The following is a 25068-nucleotide window of genomic DNA, read 5'->3' as shown; positions in this document are numbered from 1 at the left end:
GTGTGTGTGTGTGTGTGTGTGTGTGTGTGTGTGTGTGTGTGTGTGTGTGTGTGTGTGTGTGTGTGTGTGTGTGTGTGTGTGTGCCCAGTGTGTAACGGAAAAGAGAGATTCTGTGGCTTGAGATGGGAAACACTGATTTCTTCCCGCAGCTGTAATCATGAAGTCCAGATGGAGTTGCTCTTATCATGTTCTGTCAGTCTCCCATCACAATGTACACTTCCCTGCAGCCAGCACCACATAATACTACCAATACTAATACTACTGCAGCCAGCACCACATAATACCACCAATACTAATACTATTGCAGCCAGCACCACATAATACTACCACTATTGCAGCCAGCACCACATAATACTACTAACATTATTACTACTGCAGCCAGCACCATATAATACTACTAGTACTAATATTAATACTACTGCAGCCAACACCACATAATACTACCAATACTAATACTACTGCAGCCAACAACACATAATGCTACCAATACTAATACTATTGCAGCCAGCACCACATAATACTACTAACATTATTACTACTGCAGCCAGCACCACATAATACTACTAGTACTAATATTAATACTACTGCAGCCAGCACCACATAATACTACCAATACTAATACTACTGCAGCCAGCACCACATAATACTACTAGTACTAATATTAATACTACTGCAGCCAGCACCACATAATACTACTAATATTATTACTACTGCAGCCAGCACCACATAATACTACTAGTACTAATATTAATACTACTGCAGCCAACACCACATAATGCTACCAATACTAATACTACTGCAGCCAGCACCACATAATACTACCAATACTAATACTATTGCAGCCAGCACCACATAATACTACTAATATTTATACTACTGCAGCCAACACCACATAATGCTATCAATACTAATACTACTGCAGCCAGCACCACATAATACTATCAATAATATTACTGCAGCCAGCACCACATAATACTACATATACTAATACTACTGCAGCCAGCACCACATAATACTGCCAATATTACTACTGCTGGAGCAAGCACCACATAACACTACCAAATACCAATACTAATACTGCAGCCAGCACCACATGATACTACAAATATTAATACTACTACAGCCAGCACCAAATAATACTACCAATACTTATACAGCGGCAGTAACACCCACAACAATAATAATAAAACAAAGTAATGTTACCACTAATACTCATACGACATCTTTCTTGTTGCAGCAACAACGACAATACTACCAATAAGGCTACTCCTTCCCTGCTGCAGAAAGGACCACAGCAAGAATAATATTAGCAATAATACGTATAACACTAAAACTACCACATCACTGCTTCAGAAATAACAACACAACAAGAATGACACTAGCAATAATATTATCAACACTAAAACGCACAATTCTCTGCTTCAGAAATAACAACCCAAAAATCATAATACTAGCAATAATATAATCAACACTGAAACTACCCATTTTCTGCTTGAGAAACAAGAACCACAACATGAATTATTCTCCAAATAATACAAATAATAAGAACACTTATAATGCAATCACTATCCTGCCGCAGCAATAACAAGCACACTGCTACCCTGGCTGCAGGATATGTACGCTATCAACAGCTCTACTGCTGCTACTGCTACCAATACGTTGTGATAAGGATAATGAAGCTACGCATGATGCAGGGGTTAATTCATGCAGAGTCGGCAGGTCGTGTCATTGGGACCCGGTGCTAAGCAGCCCTCACCCCCTACCCCACTCCAACGCTCGCTCACTGTGGGATCGCACTCATTATCTATTATCCAAGCCTGTAAACACACACACACACACCCATACACAAACAGCCAAACTTACACACACACACAAACAGTGGCACACACACCCATACACAAACCCACCCATACACACATAAACAGCATCACACACACCCACACACACACACATTCACAGATACACAGAAACCCACACACACAGTATAACACACACACACACACACACACACACACACACACACACACACACACACACACACACACACACACACACACACACACACACACACACACACACACACACACACACAAACACACACACACACACACACACACACACTCTCTGGGGAGCTGAGGGAGTCTGAGTCTCACTGTGTCCCGAGGTCTCTGGCCATACTAATTGTGATCCAGGGAACCACACAGCGAGGAGACCTGGAACGAGAGCTCTGGCCAGCTAGCATTAAGCACAGCAGAGGCCTTTCTCTAAGGAATCGCACACTATACCACATCACTCAGAGACACTGACCATCAATTATTAAACTGATTGCAAATACAGACACAAACAAAGATCTCAATAAGTTAATTGGATTTGATTTGAAAATGTTAAGAGTGTTAGAAGACAAGACCATGTTTAGGTAAAGTTTCGAATTTGTGTATATGGAACTGATTGTTTGCTTTGTATACTCTTGCACTCCTCTCTTAAAAAGACATAGTGTTCAAAATGTTTCAACTGGTCAACAGTTTTGAGAAACTTAAATATTACATTACATACTTACAAATATTAAAGTCTTGCATTTTCTATACAGATCATAAAGTCGATTACCTAAACCATTTATGCTATTTGGTTTAAATGTAAGCCTTACATTTTTACATTTCACACACCTGATTAGTGCTGCAAATTAAAAATCCAATGGACTGGAATGATTTGATCTTTGTACATCATGATCATTTTAGGGAAAATGGAAAAAAGTAGCAAGTGGATGTATTTAGTTCACATTGAAATCAGTTTCTTAACAAATGCAAATGTTAAGCACTGATTGAGTTTCAATAATAAATTAGCGTCGACTCCTGAACTGAAAGCATCCAAGAGCCTGCTTTTAAGAAACAAGTCAGAATTTGCTTGCTACTCATGATTCTCAACCGGTTATACTCATTGCTGGCAGTTGCTATGGAAACGTGTTTTCTCTCTCTCTCTCTCTCTCTCTCTCTCTCTCTCTCTCTCTCTCTCTCTCTCTCTCTCTCTCTCTCTCTCTCTCTCTCTCTCCCCATCTATCCCTCCCTCTCTCGATTTTTTTTCCTCCTCCTCACTCTCCCTCCCCCCTCCCCCTCCCTTCCCCCCTCCCCCTCCCTTCCCCCCTCCCCCTCCCTTCCCCCTCTGTTCTCCAGACCGGGGTTTGATTGGTCGGTACAGTACAGCCTTCCTACGAATGAATCAACATTAAGGGGGCGTCAATATGGGGACCTACACTCTACCTTCATCATCATCGCCGCCACCACCACCACCCCTCGGGCAAAGGCTTTGTCTCTAAACACCTGTTTCAGGCGATACCAGGTGCAGGCGCTGTGTGCTAAACCCATTTTTCCAAGGGAACATTGAAATCACATGATCTATAGGGAGACATTGATTTGAGGCAAAGCGCAGGTGCTTTACATAACCCCACAGCAAAAGCAGCCATCCATACCTCCACCACCACAACGGCCAATCGCCAATCTCCCACCATCTTCTTTGCGATGCTCCAACCTTAAACAAACACGTCTAAATCCAATCAACGAAGGGAAAATGAAAGCACAACAAAAACAGTCTGGGGATTTAATGGATGATATGTTAATATTTTTTCCGACCAGTCACCGGACACGCCTGGGGGGGGGGTTTGTGGCGGTGGGGGCGCGCTGTGCGAGCGACTGAAAGAGGGCAGAGAAAAACACTTCTATCACGCAGATAAGAGGGATGTTTACAGGTTATGTAACGGGGCTGCACACATTAGGATGAACAAACATGTCAGGGGACTAAGCACAAAGCTGACGGAGTGGGCTGGAGACCGCTAGCCTGTGGATGTACTTGCTTTTGTTTTTGTTTCCAAGTAGTAGCCTGAATTTCTCTGCCTAATTCCCCTAAAATAATTGCCTATTATGAAGTTGTCGAGATTTGCGATAAAATGACCTCATTCCCTATTGTAGTTTTTCCTTTTACTCTTTAACGTAGGCTATTATCACTGTTCTGTGCTTTTATCGTGTGTGCATACATAACCCTTGCCATGTCATAATAATTCAACTTAAATGACTGCTTCGTACTGCTACACTTTCCATAACACCCTCTGACTTTGACTCTAGTGTTGAGAGGTGTGCTCACCAGCGTCTCAGAACCACCTGTGACAGCGCCGTGATTTAAACCTCACCCCTGATCAGCGCAGCAGACTACGCCTCACCCCTCAGCCCCGTCTAAAGACCGCCGTGGCAAATGTGGAAACGGCTGTCATCTCCAGTCCCCGGGCTGATGCACATTAAGACGCAACACCCGACCTCACATCTACAACCAATTCCTCTTCCACCCCCCACCGTCCACACACACACACACACACACACACGCACACGCACACGCACACGCACACACACACACACACACACACACACACACACACATACACACACACAAACACACACACACACACACACACACACACACACACACACACACACACACACACACACACACACACACACACACACACACTGCCCCCAACTGTCCACGTTATCGCATACGAATCCAAACACATAAACAGCCCGCCGTATAGTGCTGGGTGAAGCCTCCTCCCTCCTCCCCCCCCCTCCTCTCCCCTCCCCCCTCCCCTCATCGAGGACCAGAGCGAACTCAATAAGCAGCAGTGCACTCCAGCGGAATCTGCACTCATTCTGGCAATTTAGCACCAAGTGCCCCTCAGCATCTGCCTCAGCTGCACACCGCAGCCCTGGGAGGGCGGGGGCGGTGGGGGCGGGGGATGGGGGGGGGGGGCCCTGGGTGCGCCTGTCTGGGGCCCATCATGCCACACCAAGCCGGGGCCGTAATGAGACAGCATTTAGGAGGGGCTGGATGCAAGGACGCTACCACAAAAAAATAAAAGGCGGATGTTTTGCTGCCAGCGGGGGGGGGGGGGGGGGGGGGGGGGCTGCGGTGGAACAGGGGAGGAGAGAGTGCTCGTGAAATGAAAAAAACACAGAAAGAGGTTGATTAGTTGCTTATTAACGCAATTAGGCCGCGGATTGAGGCCGGCGTAATCCTTGCGGCGGGGGGGAAAAAAGAGGTTTGTCATCGATGAATAACTAATTCTAGGTTGTGTTAAGTAATATTAATCACGGCTAAGTTGCCCACTTTGATGTTGTCCGTTGTTGTCCAGGGGAAAACGGGGCGTGCGGGAACGGAAATCCCGGCGTTTAGCGAAAAGGTAACTTGGCACAGTATGTGACGGCAGAAATAATTAGGGGAACAAGCTTCCTAATTACGCAGACGATTAAAATATACGTTCATGGGGCTGAAATATTTTGTCTTTCGAGCAATCACGGGCTCAGCGAGTCTGCCATTAACCGTAATTGTGTTCTTCAGATCCTTGGGTGAAGCACCAAATCATTTGCAGTGAGGGGGGGAGGAGGGGGGGGAGGAAGGGGGGGGGGGGGGGGGAGGGGAGAGGAGGGTTGGGAAGAGCGTCACCGGCACGGTGGTGGGTCTGCGGGAGCCCATCCAGAGATGGTGAGTCACGACACACACGCTCCTGCGATGATGATGATGATGTAAGCCAAGCCAGCATACTTCATTATTCGCTGCTGCTGCATGATGAGATAGCCGTTTCGGCCCTCGCACAATAAAGCATATTCTGTCCCAGCAAAAAGAAAAAAAACACACACACAATCACCATCCACATCTGCTAATTACCGGGAAAACAAAGGGGAGATGGAGATGGAGAGAGAGATAGAGAGAGGGATGGAGAGATAGACAGAGTGGTAGAGAGATAGAGGGAGAGAATGTGGAAAGGGGGAGGGAGGAGAGGGGTTGGGGAGCCACATTGACCACTCAGCCACAAGCTGCCAAGGACCGTACAGAAGTCCGCGCCTGGCACATCCTCACAGCTCTCTCTGTGGCTCTATTCAGGAGGCAGACTCACTGGGGGGCCGGATAAGCCTGCCTGCAACTCCACCAGGGGGGGTGGATCAACAGAGGAACGAGGGGAGGAGGGGGATGTACCGACTTGGAAGAGGCCAGACAGTAGAAGAGGCACAGAGGAGCAAAAAAGCCCAACACTATGTCAGGGTTTGGTAAAGTTGTGAGGATGACACACAGGGTGTCTGGTCACTTCGGCCGTGCCCCGTGAATGGAGCACAGTGATGCTTAGAGACAGCAGGTCGGACAGGTGTCGCACTAATTAGTATGAAGCACGTAATTATAAAGAGAGGGAAGGCAACTTGGAGAAACTCGCCCGAGTAGGCAAGATTTTGGAAGTATCCAACCGGAAATATCCCACATCCGCCCTTTAGGACTTCCTCAAAACCCACTCCGCCGAGAGCTAGCTTTAGCAAGGGGGTCTCCCCGGCCTTGGGGTAGACTCTGTTCACGTGCACTGAGCGTACGGGCAGAGCGCGCACGGGTAGCCAGGGAGGTAGGTTGACTGACAGGTAGGCAGTCCAATCGTTTCATTTGGCCTGATGAAATGATTGGCTAGGGTTATTACAGGCCTATTACAGGCGACTGCCAGAGATACTGTTTTTTTTCTCTCTCGATTCATCAGAGCATTTGATTTATTGATTACTCTCTGGATGCGAGGACATTTCAACAAATACGACAAGAAATAGCTTCTAAAATGAATTGCCTACCCTAGCTTTAAAGGGTTAATGACGTTAAATAGCTGAAATAGCCTTGATAAGAGATACATGTACCCTGCACAGCTGAGGGACCAGCCAGCCATCCATGCAACCAGCAACGGCCAGCAGAACGATTGCTGCGCATCTATTGTGCTGAAATGCATCCCAAGGAATCCATACTGCCTTCAATCGATAAGCAATACAGCCTGAAAAACACTATCTTCCCATTGTTCTGATCTCAAATCGATGACAATGTACGAACAATACAGAAATAAAACACTATCTTCCCATTGTTCTGATCTCAAATCGATGAAAATGTACGAACAATACACAAATATCGGTCTATTGCAGTTTGTATCGGAAAATGCTAGAAAATAGAAACGATAATATCAATGAGAGACACTGCCTCTAGTCTGGGAACGAGTTATACAACATGTTAAATGTTCATTACCAATATGAAAGCGGTTGGTTGTGCATCAGTCTTCTGAGCAGTAACAGAACATAAGAAATCAAAGCCATTGTCATTTGGATCATGGATTCTAGTTTGTCAATGCTTGTGTCTTCCCTTCTGGCTCATGAGACAGCAACGAAACCCGTTTGACATTCAATATTTCCCCCAATGTTGAAAAGAGATAAATATCTTGTTTGAACCACGGGACATTGGGCAACGTTTCACAGTCTTAGTCATCGGAATACAGCAATTTATTTTTGATGATCCGAGATTAATTGGCTGCAAACAGCCAGCTCTCTGCACCTCTGCATTAGGCCTCCCAAGGCCTGGATACAATTTGCAAGCAGCAAAATTTCAAACTCCAATAATTTTGTAATTATTGAAAGAAAAAGGTCGACTTCTTTCCCCCGTCCACAGAAATAAAGGATTACACTTGCTTCCATGTTTAAAAAGTGATTCCAGCTTTCAAATTTCACAGCTCACACTTTTATGACATTCCTTACATGGTCTAGTGATAATAATTAGAGTTATAATAACTAGGTCAGTCTTCCCTTAGAAAGCAAGCAGTCTCTCGGGCAAACACAGGGCTTACATGCATGTGTTGACAAAGCCCTGTGTGGCCAACGGTTCCTTTCTTCGGGACCGGAGGGTTTTTCCGATTTGCCAAAAGTCGCTTTCGATTTGTGGTCGTATCAATAGCCACATTTGAGTCCACTCTTTCTGTATTGACTCAGCTCGGAAAAGGAAATAACCTCAAAACAATACCCCCCTACTGCAACAAGCATAATGTATGAGCCCCCAGCAACCCACCCCTCCCCCCACTTAGAAATGTTTAAGCAGGCCTCAGATTCCCCCCAACGTGAATTGCCAATTGGCTTGGCAGCCCCATGCTGCTACACAATTTCTGCTCTTCTAAATGAATGGAGACACGGTGTGAAAGAGACCGTGGGCAAAGAATCTCTCACCGGCAACAAAGACAAGCGCAGCACTTAGAACTTCACTTCATTTAGATTGAGGAGCCCTCAATCTAAATGAGGAGTGTTAAGATAATATGTGCAGGGAACACACCGCACTGAACGCCTCCGCGCCTGGCCCCAGCTCCTGAAAGTTTGTTTTGTCATCTTAATTCCTCTGGTGTGCCTAAATAAACGAAGCCCAAACTTTCATTAATAAACATCTCGGAATAGAACAGAAAGCTTTGTGTGAAGATCTTCTCTTCAGTTGTCAACATTAACAACACCGTGATCAGAGATTCTAAACGCACTACTGTTACGCCAGCCTGCTCCTAATGCGATGGCTGTGGGCCATTTGCTCACAGCAAATGTCAACTGGGATGAGGGCCTAAAGCGAAACTTGCATAAATAATGTAGGATTCCACCCACATAGGAAGTGCTGATCTGAGGGCTGTCAAGCGATGTCGCACGGTGATGCATGTTGGGGGAGGACAGTGCAAGTCTGGGTCGACCTCCATATCCCCCAGTGTTCCACACCGCAACGAACGGCGCTCAGCCGTAACAAAACCCCGCCGCCCCTCTCAGAAGGGCGGGGTCACTCTCTGTCCTTAAGCAAACTGTCTACGGATTGGATACCTCTCTGTGACACTTGCAACAAGCATTTTTCAGAAAAAAGAGAAACAATAAATCGCTGTCTGCCAAGTAAGGATTGAACCAAGTGCCAAGCACTAACAATCGCTAGGTTAACCCATTCCCCGTATACAACAAAGATAGCTAGGATAAGATGCTACACAATGCTAAGTACTAGGACGTACAGCATGCGATAAGTGTGTACATTAAGTGCCAGGGCGTATAACTTACAAAAAGTGTGTAAGAGGGGTATGGGGGAGTGGGGAGGGCTCATGCCTCTATAGGAGGGAGATCAATAACATCACAACGACATCCTCCATAGTGTTATTTTGTGTGAAACGACCCCACCAAAGCACCGCTGGAAGTGTCTGCCAAGGCTGCAAAGCACTGAAGTGTAAATATCACGCCGGGTAACTCAACGCGTGCTGGAGTCTTCCAGGAGGGTCAAAGGTCACGGCGTTATCTCTCCCTCTCTTTTGGCGGGTGCGGGAGGGCGCCGGCCTCTGTCGTTACTCTGTTAAGCACGGGGCCAACAGATGGTGCCCCGGCGCTGCCACTCCGACCAGAGTGTTTGAAGGCTGGCTGAGGAACATGACACGACGCGACTCGCTCCCTCGCAAACGCGACGAGGGGTGAGGGTGGGACGGAGGAAAGGCGATCGCCGCGGTGATTGCACACACACAATGAAAACGTCAGACAATGGACGCCTAAAAGATGGATCTAATTGAATTAAAGTTGCATCGAGGTCAGCTCGAGTGTCTGCTACGACCGTAGGCCAGACTGAAACCCACGTGAACAGATACCGCACGCCCGCCACGGATCAATACAACTCCTGGCTGGTCCTCTGCGAGGGAAAGAGCAAGGTTGCACTCTGCATCCGCTGAGACGCCCGATCGGGGCGTGGACTGTCGTCACAATCGCCCCTACGACGAGGCCGACAGATGGTCCGACGAGGCCCCTCCTTATGACACTACGAGAGCTCACTCCCACACACCTCCCCGACCAATCAGAGGCTGAGCAGTAAAAATAGACGTGAGGGTAGGGCATGCCCTGGGAGGGAGAGGGTGGGTAAAGGGATGAGCACTCACTTCCAACGGGCTACAATCTCCTGAGACAGCTCCGCGAGACACGGGCTCCAATGCCACTTCCATCAACGTTTACAACCGCCTTCACACTCTGATACATTGGGTGCTGCTTGAGGGGAGACACCTGATTTATCCTGCTTAGCTCTCTTTCTCTCTCCCTCACCCCCCTTTTCTACGATGCTGTCCAACTAGCATACACAACACAGTTGTCATAGATGCACAGCTTCTGTGGAACGTGTGCCTCTCACCTCCATACCGCACGCCACTCCGCTAAGCCTATGCTAATTGTTTAAGCCAGTTGTGTGTTTTTTTAGGCTGAGTTGGGCTTTGTTTACAAAATGGCGTTAATGAATGACTCTCCGCCTCCCCGCTGAGCCACAGATCTCCATGAGTCATGTGTGAAGCTGGAGGTAATTAAGTGAAAGGATAATTAACGGTTAACATTGAGGAACATATAGGCTTCTAATTACCCGGTTTGCGTTTACCGTCCGTTTCGAATTAGGTTTGGGTTGGCCTTGGTTTTGGCTTTGGCTTTTCCACGAATGTTGGTGTTAGTCTTCCATGGATGATTTGTAAGAAATTAATGTTAATGTCTGCCGTTATTGCCGAATGGTTCTTTGTTGCCTGCTCCATCAAGTTTATTATCAACTACTTATGTCCTACTTCCAACATATCCCAGTAAATGGAGATGAAGAATGGGTATATTTACATGCTATGTTCTTAACGAATGGAGGTCAATCACAATACAGTTTTCAACACTAACTAATGTAGCCATATACAGTAACTATTTATCCTGGAAAGGCATTAAGAGCAATCATTGATACAATTGCTGCATCTCCAACAACGAAAAAATATGAGAACAATATGTATTTCTTATGCATCATTACTGTGTAAAATAAATAATAAATGTATTATTGACCTTATTTTACTAAAGTTACTGACCCTATTTGCATAAAATTCAATATTATATACAGAACCTATATCGCTGAACGCATACTACAATATTTACATAATGCACTGACCCGACAACCAAAAAGGTTGGAAATCCCTTTGCTCCAGCTTCACAACAAAGAACTTCACAATAAAAGCACAATTTATCACACTGATTCCACTCGGCAAAAGACCCGTAATGGCAGTGTATTCACAGGTTCTAAAGGGACGGTTGTAATAAATAAATAAAGATTGCATATCACACATTGTTGCATATCACACATTAATCCGTAAAAAAAACAATATTTAAAAAAGGTTTATTCCTCCCCACATCCACCAGAAGGACCACGTACCCCCTGTTCCAGCAAGGACATCGCTATCTCAAGCAAACAAGCCGTCATTTCAAAACAAGAGGTGATGATGAGCTTTTCAAATGTCATCCGATTGTTCTTCTGAGCGCTGCAAAACAAATTGTCAGCCGGCTGCCTGGAACCGGTCAGCGAGCCGCCGCCAGGACAGCTGCAGAACCTGCAAATCACACGGGAACTACCTGGACGGGACGAGGGTTAGCACAAATCTATGTTTGTTTTGGGGATTTGGGGCTGGGCTGATGCTTTGAAGGGGGTATGTGTGTGTGTGGGGGTGGGGGGGGGGGGGGGGGGGGGGGGGGGGGGGGGCTCTATTGATGTCGCCAATGTTCAAAAATGCTAAGTCCACTGTAACCACCGCAACAACAAAAAATAAAAACAACCTGACTGTGGAGATAACAGCCTAACAGACTACGGGCACCCCTGGAAACGCTTCATTGAAAGTCAGAGGTTGGCAGGAGACTTCAACTGTCGCAGGCTGTTGAGAAATGATAGGTCTTTATAGGAGTGTGTGCATGTGAGGTGCCACACAGAAAGCTGACCACCGCGACAACACCGCTCCGAAACAAGAGGTGACCCGGTAGCGTCTGCCGGCTGAAACACAGGGCGGATCCTGTTCACTCAGCGCTGTGCTCCTCGCCTCCCCCCCCTCTCTGCCTCCTCAAGCAGAAAAGCATTCCCAGCGCCGCCGCCGCCGCTGGGCCGTGTTCAGCTCTGACTCGCCGCGCCCAGCAGATGGCAAACATGTCCGAATTATGAGGCAGCGTGTGTAACAAGGGGTCATACATTTAAAATCTGCTCACGGAAACTTTCCAATTGGATGGTTCCGCACAACAAAGTCGAACTTGGAAGACAATCAGGCCCTTTCCCCCCCCCCCCCGGACAAAAGCTGAAGGAAGTAAACCCCCATCCAAACCCCACCCCCATACGCTGGGGTCTTTTGGTGACTGTGACTGTTTTGTGAGATAGTTTGATTTCCTTCAGATGGCCCTGTCATCTACCCTCCATGGCATCTAATGCACACAAACAAGATGGGGCCACGCTGGGCTTTGTGACACATCCGGCTCTGTTTGGCCAAGAGAGGGAGGAGAGGGGACTGTAGCCATGGGGCCAATGAGTCACCCCCGGAGAATGGGCTCTTGAGGGTGAGAGAGGGTGACAGAGGAGGCCGAAGAGAGCCTGAATGAATCATTATATGCAGATCGCTTCGGAATGTAGGACTACAAAAACGCACACACCTCCGATTCCCATCCTGAATTTCTGTGTATCCTGTGTAATGCTCGCTGCAAGAGGTCATGAACGTGTTGAACGGTTCTTGAGGATGAATGGTTCAGTGTGGTCCCATTCTTCGACTTCCACCGAAGGATTTTTAAGCTCTGTCATTGCGGTTGATTAAGACATATTTTTGTGCGTCTACTAGTCGTACCGACTTTCACCTTCCCGATATCACTTCAACATTTAAATAAACTACTGTCGGCAAATCCATTCTCTGTGCCATCTCCGGCTGATTAATTTAATAAAAAAACAGGACCTAAAGCACTGAATGTAGATTAACCCAATTTGGAATCGTGTCCAAGGTTGACTTTCACACAGTCTTCTAGAAACAAAGCCCTTTCAGGGTTTACAGCATTGTTAGGTGGGGCAGGGGAGTGGAAACACGGCACTGTGTGCGGGCTTCAATACGTGGACCGCCCATGTCCTGGTCGATCGCTGCTGTGTCTTACAAAGCAGAGATACCCTTTGTTATCCTCATTGAAGGCGATAAAAAGGGATTATAAAAAGGTAAACTTGTGCCGACGAGGACATTTGTGTGCCTGGAAAGTAAACAAAGTACGAATATTGAGGCCTATCCATATATGCCGGTAAATTGAACCAAACTTGTTGATGTTGTTTAGGTCTTTACGTCAACAAAGAGACAGCCTTTGGGTGAGGAATATCGAAGAGTGTGAGAATAATTATCAAATTACTTGAATACAATTCATATTTATCGGAAACGTATGGTTCGTGCAATGGCACTTGAAATGCAGTTGGTCTTTTATGTATTTAATTGAACTGGGAGAACAATTAACTTTTTAGATACTTTTTTAATCACAGTATTGAAAGAACACCACCTTGGTTTAAACCTATTTGTTAAATTGCAGTACGAGTTTAAACTTATTGCACTTAGAACACAATTAAATAAAAAACGTTAATTACAATAATGTCAATTTGTGTAAAACTTTGCCTATTACCAAGGTCAATAGCCGTGGCTTTTGAACAAATTCCGGGGTGCTTTGGTGTGACAAGTGACAGCATTAAAACTTCACAGGAAAAGCGATCAATCCGTCGCCTTTGAGCCCAAAGAACACTTTGAACGCCATTCAGACCCCTAATCAAATTAAAAGGAAAAGAAACACAATTATTATGTGCCTCTTTGTTGGCCTTGCGCTACGATAATTCAGTTGTAACGGGTAGCCTTTAGTCCAACACCACTAGAAAGGGCACATCAGAAGCGCTACGGCTCCCTTCCTAATGAGGAATCACAAATTGGGAGCATGTGGCTCTGGAGGTAGAGCGGGCTGGTACCCAGAAGGTTGCTAGTTTGATTGAGTGTCAAGCTGTCACTGAGCAAGGCACCTCCCCCTAACTTCTCCTGACGAGCTAGCTGTCGCATTGCAAGGTTGACACCGCCGTCGGTTTGTGAATGTGTCTATGAGTGAATGGGTGAATGTTATACAATGGGTGAATGTTATATGCAATATTGTGCAGCGCTTTGAGTGGCCACTGGTTAGAAAAGCGCTGTATGAATACAGTCCATTTACGAAGCCCCGGTGCAAGGTGAGGGTTTAGGTTAGGGACACATTACTACATTGTGATCTTACTCTACCTCAAAAGAACAAACTGTACTGTACGGCCTGAGATGGATGCGTTTATGAAAGCATCTGCAAGGAGGTTACTATGGTCACTGCCGGAGACACAGGCCTGTACCCGGGGGCGTTGCACAACCCATTGTCCCTGGTCTGGGCAAATTGCTGCGTCCTCCAAGGCCTCAATAAAGAATGAAGCGCCGTGTGCGTGGATGCATGAAATATGGAGACAGCGTTCCTTTACAGCGCATAAAAGATGCATGTCTTGCTGCGAGATAAGTTATGCATTCATTGTCTTAGACCAGAGAGCCGCTGGTCGATTGCGGAAAATAAAAACTTTCCATGAGAGGGACTTGTCACGGTCGGCTCGTCGCGGCTTGGTGTCGAGGCCTCTTCTAGCATTGAGGGTGTCGTTCCTTTTTTACTGTGAGGAGACACACACACACACACACACACACACACACACACACACACGCACACACGTACGCACGCACGCACGCACGCGCGCACGTGCACACACACACACACACACACACACACACACACACACACACACACACACACACACACACACACACACACACACACACACACACACACACACACATCCTTTCCAGACTTTCCATTACGATATTGACAGGTAGATTGATAGGTTGACCGCCAGGTGGATTTGCGTAAACGTTCTCTGGCTCTATTTGGACAGAAGCCCATTAGTTTCTCAGTGGGAGGTCTGTCGCTGAACATCAGCACGGGGGTCATCTGTGAGACAACTGGTGCATGTGGATGCCTGTGAATTCAAACGGGCATTTTCCAGCCTGTTTGCTGTCCGAGCCTGGATGTTTGGCCTAGATCGCAGACTCACCGGATCTCCATTGTACGAGAACCTATAACCACGTGTCACGACTCGAGTCGACTGACCGCAATGTGTCTCGCTCTCTCGGTAGCGTGGGTCGGGATCGCAGATGCGTCGTTTAGACACCGGAAGAGCGTCAGCGGCCCCTCCAGGCCCCTAGAGGCCCCTGGGTTACATTTGAGTGTACGATTAATGCTGGCTCGGTCGAAATCGGTTCCAGCATTTCTTTCCCTTTTTGAAGAAAACCTTTCAAGGGTTTCAGGAACGTCACAAACAAAACAACGACAGCCTGTTGAAAGGTGATGTTCAGTTCATCGCTCCAGGCAGGGATAAGAACCTTGGGAGTCCCGGCTCCTCCCCTTTGTTGACATTATGGGTTAACCCTAGCTTGCATGTCCAAGCAGTTTAGCAGGATTAAGCTTAGCCATGTGCCAGTCCTCCCCCCAGTCGTCCCACAGGATAAGCACGGGCAACCACAATGGTTGGCATAATGTCAACGAGACTCTGTATTAGCCCTCGTAAAGACAGAGGATGGTCGTTAAAATGTCCCCATAAGAAACACCAACCGTTCATTGTTTGCAAACGTTTAGGTGATTAACATTACAACTAATCCCAGTGATGATGGTGAGTCTGCAGGGAGTGACCCCCCGCAGGACAGGAAGTGGTCCGCTGCATGTCCCTTTGATGGATTTACACAGGGTCATATGCATGTGTAATGTCATGTTTTCCAACTCCCAGAGGCCATGCGTCTCCTTTCATCTCTCCCGGGGCCTGGATGTGTCTCATCTACTCCACATCACAAGGGGAAGAAGTCAGGAAAAACCCCAACCACTGTCTCTCTCCCCTGCCTCTCCCTCCTAATAGGCCCCCACATGAGAGGGGTTTTAGACTCCGTCTGCGGGAGCTTTTTAAGACGATGCCACCCAAATACTACTGTCACGAGGCAGGGAAAGGATTCCACTTGAACTTTAAATTAAAGATTTGTATCATTTTGTTAGGAACATGGCAACAAAACGTGTATGGCTGTCGTCGATTATTTTTGTTTTCCATCAGCAGTTACAACAACCATGCTATTATTTTAGCAGCACTCCCGTGAGGTTTTAAATATGATTCGTCTTTTGATGTCCTGTTTATTTGGGGCAGCTAAAGGTATTGCGTGCGGGCCGAAAATAATGTTCTTTGTCAGCTGGAATTGAGTAAAAGCATCGTTTTTTCTTCTAAGTCGGTTCTACTCCAAACCAAACAAACGATATTCATAGCAGCGCGGCAGAAAAGGCCAGCGCCCGCCTGCTTTTGCATAAAGCGTTCCTGTGACTTGCATCTTATTGTATAGGCATACAGATAGCATTTAGCTTCCTGTTGTCAAGATCTTAGCTTGCAGCCTTCATGGCCGCAAAGAATTGCCCTTTTTTTCAAACTGATGAAGTCTAGATTTCCCTCAGCTGTACATTTCTCCCAGCTGTGGTGCTCAGATCCGCAGCTGCTTCAGCTATGTGAAGGAATATTCTTTCCAGTCACAAGGGCAAACAAACAAACAGCTATCTACCGTCGGAAACAAAGGTTAATAGGATGCCATTATGTAACGTGACTTAAAAATAGCCCATCGTTGCATTACACTTTATTTAAATCAGTGCAGATCTGTCGGCCCACATATTTCTTGTTAAGAGATTTAATCATTGTCTGGCATGCTGCTAAAAGCTGACATCTAATATATTAGCGTTGATATTATTATACTGTAATGTCTTCTGGATTTAACAGAAGAACGAATCAACTCAATGATTACATTCTAATGCCTCAACACAACACCCTTTCGCGATTTGCCATGGTATGAAATGGGTGTCATCTGCAAGAATGAGGAGATAAAATTACGGACCGAAGCGATATTCATATTGAGAAGAATTATCTCCCCCCCAAACTCAATCCAGAGTATAATTATTAGATGATCATAACACCATTGTTTGTTCCACCCTTTTTGTTATAACTATTCCTAATTTGGACACGCTTCTATTCCTCACATGTATTATTACACATGATTTCCCCAAACAACTAATAGCATAATGATGGCACACTTTACTATGTAGGGCATATTAATCAACGGCTGCAAAGAAAACAAACGAGGCCACGGCCTACATAACCACCACCACCACCATGTACCTGGGTCCACCAAACAAAAGACGGGAGTCCTTTACCCATCTGTAAATCCAATCAACACACGATACCACCCTGACATCTGGAGTGGAGCAGTGTGTTGTCAGTGCGACCCGACTGCAAACACACCCAGCAATAAGCAGAGCAAGAGCAGGCCGACCCCCACCCACACTCCTGCCCCCCAGCTCTCTCCAACCCGGAGTGACTTGCAGCTTACAGAGCGATCAGCACTACATTAAAGGCTCTCGGAGCAGCAGTGTCTAGCGCGGTATCTCTCAACAGTCAAGTAACAGGCACGTCCTGAGTCCAGATGCGGTAATCACCGCTTGGCAGAAGCCCATTGGCGGACAATCAAGCAAGTGCTCCAATCATGACTGTAAAGGGCTAGAGAGCCGTGCGTCTCGATGGCTCTACTCACCTCGGTCTGCTGCCATGGACCCCCCCCCCCCCCCCCCCCCCACTGTTCACTCTGTCCTGTAGGACAGAGTGGGTATCTGAAGGGCTACGTATATGGGGCGCTTATGCACATAAAGAATCAGGAGCACGTCAATCCTCAGAACTAGCAGAGAAAGCTAGCTTTAACGACCCTTGAATGTTACATGATTGAATAATAGCATATGCTTTCCTGGCTGGATTGATAGTCAGTGAAAATAATTTAAAATAAAGTCTAGACAGATGAAAACACCCACAAAAGATGAGATAAATTTAAGGTTGGCCATATTTCTCTTATCCTCACCATGGAAAAGATTCAAATTCAGTTGAGGTAGAATTCTTTATAAATCTGAACAGAATTGAAACACTAAAAACGAAGAGGAATCAGAAATCTGTGGGAACAGCTGGATTTCTCCACTGATGTGAACTAACCCCCACAGGGTGTGGTCAATCTAAACCCATTTGGTATACATGGTAGTGACATCTTTGAAACGTGACCCCCGCGGTTCCTAAAATCTATTTTTCTCACGGCGTACAACAGAGTCTGCCGATCTCATGTCATATTCTGAAAAAAAAAAGGCCTCAGATTCTACCCCGTAACGAGGATAGAATATCATCCGCCATGCTTTGTAAAGGGAACAGCATGGAGTCAGACCGTATCACCGTTACTGCACAATGTCCCTAATGAGGAAACACAGGCTGAGCACAACAATGCCTAACTGGAGACCTACATTTCACTGCTTAAAGGCTCACGTGATGACTGGCAGCATGGGATAGCTGCTCCATACATATCACGTTCCAACCTCAGCCAATGAAGGAAGCCTTCCCCAGCCCCATAACCCCACCCTGGTTAGTGGAGCATAACTCCAAGCATTGAGCAAGATGCTCCTCAACAGTGTTGCCAGATTGGGTTTGATTTTCCGACCAATCTGGCAACCCCGGCTGGTTGCAACCACTGGTCATCGTCCATGTAGAATTTAGCTGTCAATCACACATGTCCATTGATGTCCTTTATATCCAAATAGCAGGTAGATTGATCCAAATTGGTGCTGCTGCACTATTCTGAACATGGTTACCAAGAGAGTTCTATTGTATCGTGTGCCCTGGTACGGTTTTAATTTAATGCTTCACTTAATCCACGTCAATATGTAGATACATGTTTTCGGATCCATAAAACGAGCCATACGATGCGCTTTAGGGTGTAGGCTAATCAGACACTTTGCAACCACAAGCTGTAGCATTAAGCTGGCAGCCCGCCAGATAACACAGCATATCCTTCCACCCAGATGAAACCCTGTCCTGTTTACGAATGGAAACCCCTTCTTCTCCCTCCTCCTCGCATCAAGCTGCAGGTTGATGTTGCCCGGGGAATGGGAAGAGATTGCATCACCATGCAAGACAAGAGGCAAGAGGGCTTTTTTTTTTTTCAGTGACTTCCGTTGTTCCTCCCTCTCTCAGGAATACCCCAGGCCTGGTGGGGATTAAAGGCTCCTGTACAAAGACATCGCAGCACCGGGAGCTCTGTGTGACCAACCATATGCTCCACACGTATCATCTTACCAACCCTAACAGTTTTCTGAAAAGCATGTCATTTGACACCACAAATAGCTAGGCTTGGGGGGGACAACCGCAGAGTTGGTGTGTGTGTGTGTGTGTGTGTGGGGGGGGGGGGGGGGGGGGGGGCAGGGTATTAAAAGGAATTGGAACGCTATTAAAGGAAACCAGAGCCCTTAAATTAAACATTTAATAAGTAGACTCTGCCATTATGGAATTGAGCCTAGCTGCCAATGAATGATGGGTGAGGAAACCGCAACAATAAAAAAAAAAAAAAAAATGCCTGTGCTGCCATTAGAGAAATGCAGAAGCAATGTCATTATCTCAGTAGTGCTGTCAAAGCACAGATGGTGTTAACAAATATCCAATACTTCAATAAAACCCTTTATAATATCACCAAGACATAGCCTGCACACACACACACACGCACACACAAACACACACACACACACACACACACACACACACACACACACACACACACACACACACACACACACACACACACACACACACACACACACACACACAAACGTGTTGTATGTGTGCGGCGAGGGAGAAAATGAAAACATCATCTGATTGAAACATTGACTCAATTTTATGTATGTGTGGTTACATGCAACGCTGTCTTGCCTCAGGCTACAATGTGTGTGTGTGTGTGTGTGTGTGTGTGTGTGTGTGTGTGTGTGTGTGTGTGTGTGTGTGTGTGTGTGTGTGTGTGTGTGTGTGTGTGTGTGTGTGTGTGTGTGTGTGTGTGTGTGTGTGTGTGTGTGTGTGTGTGTGTGTGTCTGTGTATATTTATGTATGTGTATTATGTTTGTATGTGTAGGCCTACGTGTTTATGTGTGTGTGTACTTGTGCATGTGTCTATGAAAATATGGGGTTGTAATTAAAGCTACATGCACATCATTCCCACTCTACCTACAACACGGCCCGTACTAGCAAAAATAAAGGTTCGCCAGTAAAACTTACAATGATTCTATTATCAGCATTTAATTTGAGACGTCCATTGTAAAGTAAGATCTCATTGAGGGAAAACGAAAAAGGATGTCCCGTTTGGACAAGGTAGTCTACAACAAGAACGTCGATTGCCTGCCGTAGAGACTGGGGGGAGATAACCAGTAACCACAGCGCCCATGGAATAGAGCGCACATTGAATGGGAGTAAACCACAACGTTAATCCCAGTATGACCGAGGAACGGGACTGGGAACCCGGCGGTAAAGACTGAACCAGGAGCGCTTAGATTTGCTGCAGAACCATCGGCCGCACAGGCTGCGGGGGAGAAGAGAGGACAGGCGGGGGGATGAGCGGCACAGAGCCTGCGGTCCTGGACCAAGAGGTTACCAGGACAGCGGGGATGGATGGTGCACGCGGTCCTGGACCAGGAGCGGAGCGGGGATGGATGGTGCCTGGTGCTGGTCCTGGATTAGGAGCGTACAGGATGGATGGTGCCTGCTCCTCTGAAAGGACAGCGGGGATGGATGGTGCCTGCTCCTCTGAGCGGACAGCAGGGATGGATTGTGCCTGATCCTCCGAGCGCGTTCCGGTGCAGACGCACCACCAATACACCAATCAAAGTCCATATTAAAGAAAACCTTATTGCACTTTTTTTAAAGGGGTTATTTCTTACCTGTGGAGCCCAGAAGAAGCAAAGCGAAAAAGATATCCCTTGACTGGACCATTGCAACTCACGAATACTAAACGTTAACGTTGGACCGCGTTAACGGCGTCTTCCTTCGGTCGCTCGTCGGTTCCCGGTGCAACGGATCTGGGGTTTATTCACTGGGAATTGTGCATCCTAACCTTGTCACTGCGAGGACTGTGGTAACTACTGTAGATTATAGCACCGACTAGCAATTGCGAAACAGTACTAGTGGAGAGCGCCAGTAGAGAACTGTTCAAAGCTTGATGGACAAGCAGCGCCTTCTTACATGCACGAATCAATGCGCACGGCGGAGTACCGTACCTGCTGTTAAATAGAGCGCAGTCTCCAGATGAATGGATGTCGTGGGGACCCCCTGGATTGTAATGGCACATATAAGTTACTATTATATCGTGTTGTGTTGCATGTAGTTATAGTATGTGTGTGTTTTAATTATATGTGATGTATTATGTATCTTTTTTTTTTGGTTGTTGTTGTTGTTGTTTTATATATATATAATAAATCTCCAAACTACCAAACTTCCTACTCTGTTTTATGTTCAGTTTTGCAATGTAACGAAGATGGAAATGAAGTAAGATCCTTTTAAACAATTTATAGATTTTTTTTCCAGGAAGCAGATTTAACCTCAGGCTCAAATATACAACCGTTACGAAACAAACATACACAAAGCTTGCACCGGAGAACCCATCCGGGCATTTTATAAAAGATATGGTGCATCACATTGACTTAAATGGCATCAGAATGTGTATACACACAAGCCAAGCATTATATTGCTTTCATAAGTTAAAAAAATAAAAAAATATGTGTGGCCTTCATCGAGTCAATTCCATCACATTGAAAAAGGTCTCTATTTATAGAGAAGTGCACAATGTATGTTTGTAAAAGAACATCTATGGACTCGAGTGGGACTGGAACATAGATTTCCTCAAGTGGCATTGATGACAGCACAGCACTTCCAAATCTCTTTTCACAACCATCCGAAGCGTCAGTTCAGTCTGTTGAATTGATGGCTTAATGGGACGACTTTTTCTTTAAACACAGTATTTTACTACAGCTACTGGTGGCCCTTTTGGTTACACTACAGATCCCCCATCTCTCTCTTTGTCGTTGAGGGGGAGCTTTGAGTACAGATCTACAGTGAAGCTCCCTTATGGGTGGACTTCACACACTCTGGTGTGTGTTCACTCCTCAGCTAAAGCAGCACTGTTACATCATCAGCGCGAGGCTAACTGCTCATAGCTTGCACCCAGATCTCCAGACCATATTATAAATAACAGTCCTGCCATGCACACATAATACACAAGCTAATGGGGTGCCTTGAATATGGATTTGCCACAGCGGTAATGTACCGGTAGTAGTGTCAGTTTAAATAGGTGACACTCATTGCTAGGTACGGGTATTGATTGGTGCTGAGAACCATTGTGATGGTGGCTAATAGAGGACAAAGTGGGGCCACATTCCTGGGTTTTTTAAGGCGGACCTGGACTACCAAGTGCATGATAAATGATGCAGGGGCGAGAGAGAGAGAGAGAGAGAGAGAGAGAGAGAGAGAGAGAGAGAGAGAGAGAGAGAGAGAGAGAGAGAGAGAGAGAGAGAGAGAGAGAGAGAGAGAGAGAGGAGGTGGAGGGAGGGAGAGAGTGATATATAGAGAGCGGGGGTTATAGAGCGAAAGAGAGATAGAGAAGGAGAGAGAGAGAGAGAGAGAGAGAGAGAGAGAGAGAGAGAGAGAGAGAGAGAGAGAGAGAGAGAGAGAGAGAGAGAGAGAGAGAGCGGAGGTGGAGGGAGGGGAGAGAGTGATATATAGAGAGCGGGGGTTATAGAGCGAAAGAGAGATAGAGAAGGAGAGAGAGAGAGAGAGAGAGAGAGAGAGAGAGAGAGAGAGAGAGAGAGAGAGAGAGAGAGAGAGAAGGGGGTAAAGAAAGAGAGGCTGATATATATATATATATATATATATATATATATATATATATATAGAGAGAGAGAGAGAGAGAGAGAGAAATATAGAGAGGGAGAGTAAAGGCCTATCCACATTTGGTCCCATCCAGAGGAGCAAGGGGATGGAATGAACCATGATGTGGGAAATCATTTAAAAGCCCGGTTGCACGCGTGTCGCCCCCGTGGGGAGATCCTTCTGCTTTGATCTTTTTGTCTTGAAGTCACGCTTCCCAAGACGCGTGACTTCATACAGGAGCAGGGATGTGAATAATAGAAGCAGAAGTTGGCCCATATCTCGTTCTGCATCCAGCTGGGTCGTGGGACTGGAACACGGTACGCAGGGTGGAAACCTCCAGTCCCAACGCTCGGTTGGGAATTAGTCATGAGGGAGAAGGGGAGCGGGAGAGAGAGAGAGAGAGAGAGAGAGAGAGAGAGAGAGAGAGAGAGAGAGAGAGAGAGAGAGAGAGAGAGAGAGAGAGAGAGAGAGAGAGAGAGAGAGAGACAGAGAGAGACAGAGACAGAGACAGAGAGAGCGAGAGAGATGACTCTTTAAGTAATGAACAGATGTCAAACAAAGACTTCTCCTCAAGGAGAGCATGTGAAGTGGTTAGGCTACCTTTTATTCAGGGTATAAATTAATGGCACCTGGGAGACTTACGCTAAAGGTATTCCAAGCGCCAGGAATTATTGGTGTTTTATTGCAAGGTGTAAAAACGTGGCTCTGTGAGAACAGGCGAGGGGAAAGTCTTTAATTTACGGCATGGTCGATAAATAGCATCCCAGGACCAAACATCTTTGAGTAGAGCCACAGCCAACGCAGCAGTGTGGGTGCAACCGTTTCCAGATAACCTGAGAGTGTCACCGAGAGCAGGAAGTGAATGCAAAGCTCAGAATACCCATCTAACGCACTTATTGTATGTTGTACGTCCTGGCACATAATGTACACACTTCTTGTATGTTGTACATCCTTTTACTTAATGTACGCACCTATTGTATGTTTGCACGCCCTGGCAATTAATGTATGCACCTATTGTATGTTTGTACGCCCTGGCCATTAAAAATAGTACTTGAACATCTTTACTGTACAGAAAGCAATACAGTGTTTCTCCTTCTTCTGACAAGATGTAATTATTGTAAGTTGCTTTGAGTTAACTTGAACGTCAGAAGGAGAGAGGAACAGGGAACATGTCAGGCAGCTGAGCAAGGATTTGGAGGTGACCCCCAGTGGAGCACACGCCTTGAACTGCTTTTTCCATTCCAGTGTCTGGCCCCGAGACGCAGTAGGACAGCAGGTCTGCAGAGGGTGACCGGACCACCCTTGGAGTACTTAGGGTGAGGAGCGGTATCGGCGAGGCCATGGGCGGTCCACTCGACAAGATGAATAGGTGGGAGCGAAAACCGATAGCCACTATGATGGGCCCGGAACCGGCTGCCTCCTATGGTTCCCAAACTGCAGCGTGAAGTGGATTAATTTAGGGACGATTTAAATTGAATGGCGGAGGAGCCTCTCTATGATTGATCCATGCAAATGAGCTGGATTAAGAGAGGCGTGTATTGGTTTAGCGAGAGCGAGAGATAGTGTTGTCAGACAGTTGGTTCATTGTCCCGGGAGTCTGTCCTGCCAGGGCACAGAGGCCTCTTTTGTCGCCCGCTGATATTAATCTGGGTGAGAGAGATGGGGAGTCTGGCTGAGAACACATCAATGCAGCCTCTCTCTCCCTCTCTCTTGCTCTCTCTCTCTTTCTGGCCCTCAATTTGTATCTCTCTCTCTCTCTCTCTCTCTCTCTCTCTCTCTCTCTCTCTCTCTCTCTCTCTCTCTCTCTCTCTCTCTCTCTCTCTCTCTCTCTCTCTCTCTCTCTCATACACACAAACAAACACACACACACACACACGCACATACACACAAACACACACACACACACACACACACACACACACACACACACACACACACACACACACACACACACACACACACACACACACACACACACACACACACACACACACACACACACACACACAATACACAGACAAGGACAAAATGATAGAGGTGTGAACTGTTCTGCTTGACTGTGTGCATTTTGATCATCGATTTGAACCACTGATCAGCATGTTTACATTAAATCAAAAGATTTCAATAAGGGCTGAAAATCTTTTGAGGGTTGTTTTGTCAGTAAAAGACAATTTAGTTTAGTTAGTTCTAGTAACTGTTACTGTAGCGGTGACATGGCCTTGCTGAATCTGAAAGTCATTGCGATAGAGCCATATCATTATCGTCCTCATCGTCAATATTGTTGTAACACATGCAAAGCAGCATCGATTATTTTCGTACCCCAGCATCGGGTGTCATTGGCAGGACGCAGTGACAGCCTGCATGCAAAGAGCAACGTTGATTTATCCATGTACCGGGGGAAGATCAATCTTGTTGTGAGTAATGTAATTACGGTGTACACAGAGCACTTGGGTATATTTGAAAAAGCTTAATGGAATAACGTTGAAAGGAATATGGATTGTTTTTATAATGTAAATGTACACTGAAATATAATTCCTATGAGGAGTGTGACCCTCCCAGCCTCAAAAGGTTCTC

The 25068-nt window shown here is 46.3% G+C and overlaps 1 protein-coding gene across 1 annotated transcript in view; it reads right to left on the bottom strand.

The window, feature by feature from the left end:
* ncam1b (neural cell adhesion molecule 1b) overlaps window positions 1–20760 on the bottom strand; it is a 71177-nt gene extending 50417 nt beyond the window's left edge. The window contains exon 1 of the mRNA XM_056611743.1: window positions 20511–20760. Within this exon, the coding sequence (XP_056467718.1) occupies window positions 20511–20562 (52 nt within the window). The 5' untranslated portion in view covers window positions 20563–20760. The remainder of the gene's footprint in view (window positions 1–20510) is intronic.
* Window positions 20761–25068: the final 4308 nt, after the last annotated feature.

The sequence above is a fragment of the Gadus chalcogrammus genome, chromosome 16 (genome assembly GCF_026213295.1).
Source record: "Gadus chalcogrammus isolate NIFS_2021 chromosome 16, NIFS_Gcha_1.0, whole genome shotgun sequence".
Lineage (NCBI taxonomy): Eukaryota > Metazoa > Chordata > Actinopteri > Gadiformes > Gadidae > Gadus > Gadus chalcogrammus.
Note: the sequence above shows the minus strand (reverse complement) of the source record. Positions and strands in the feature narration are given on the sequence as shown.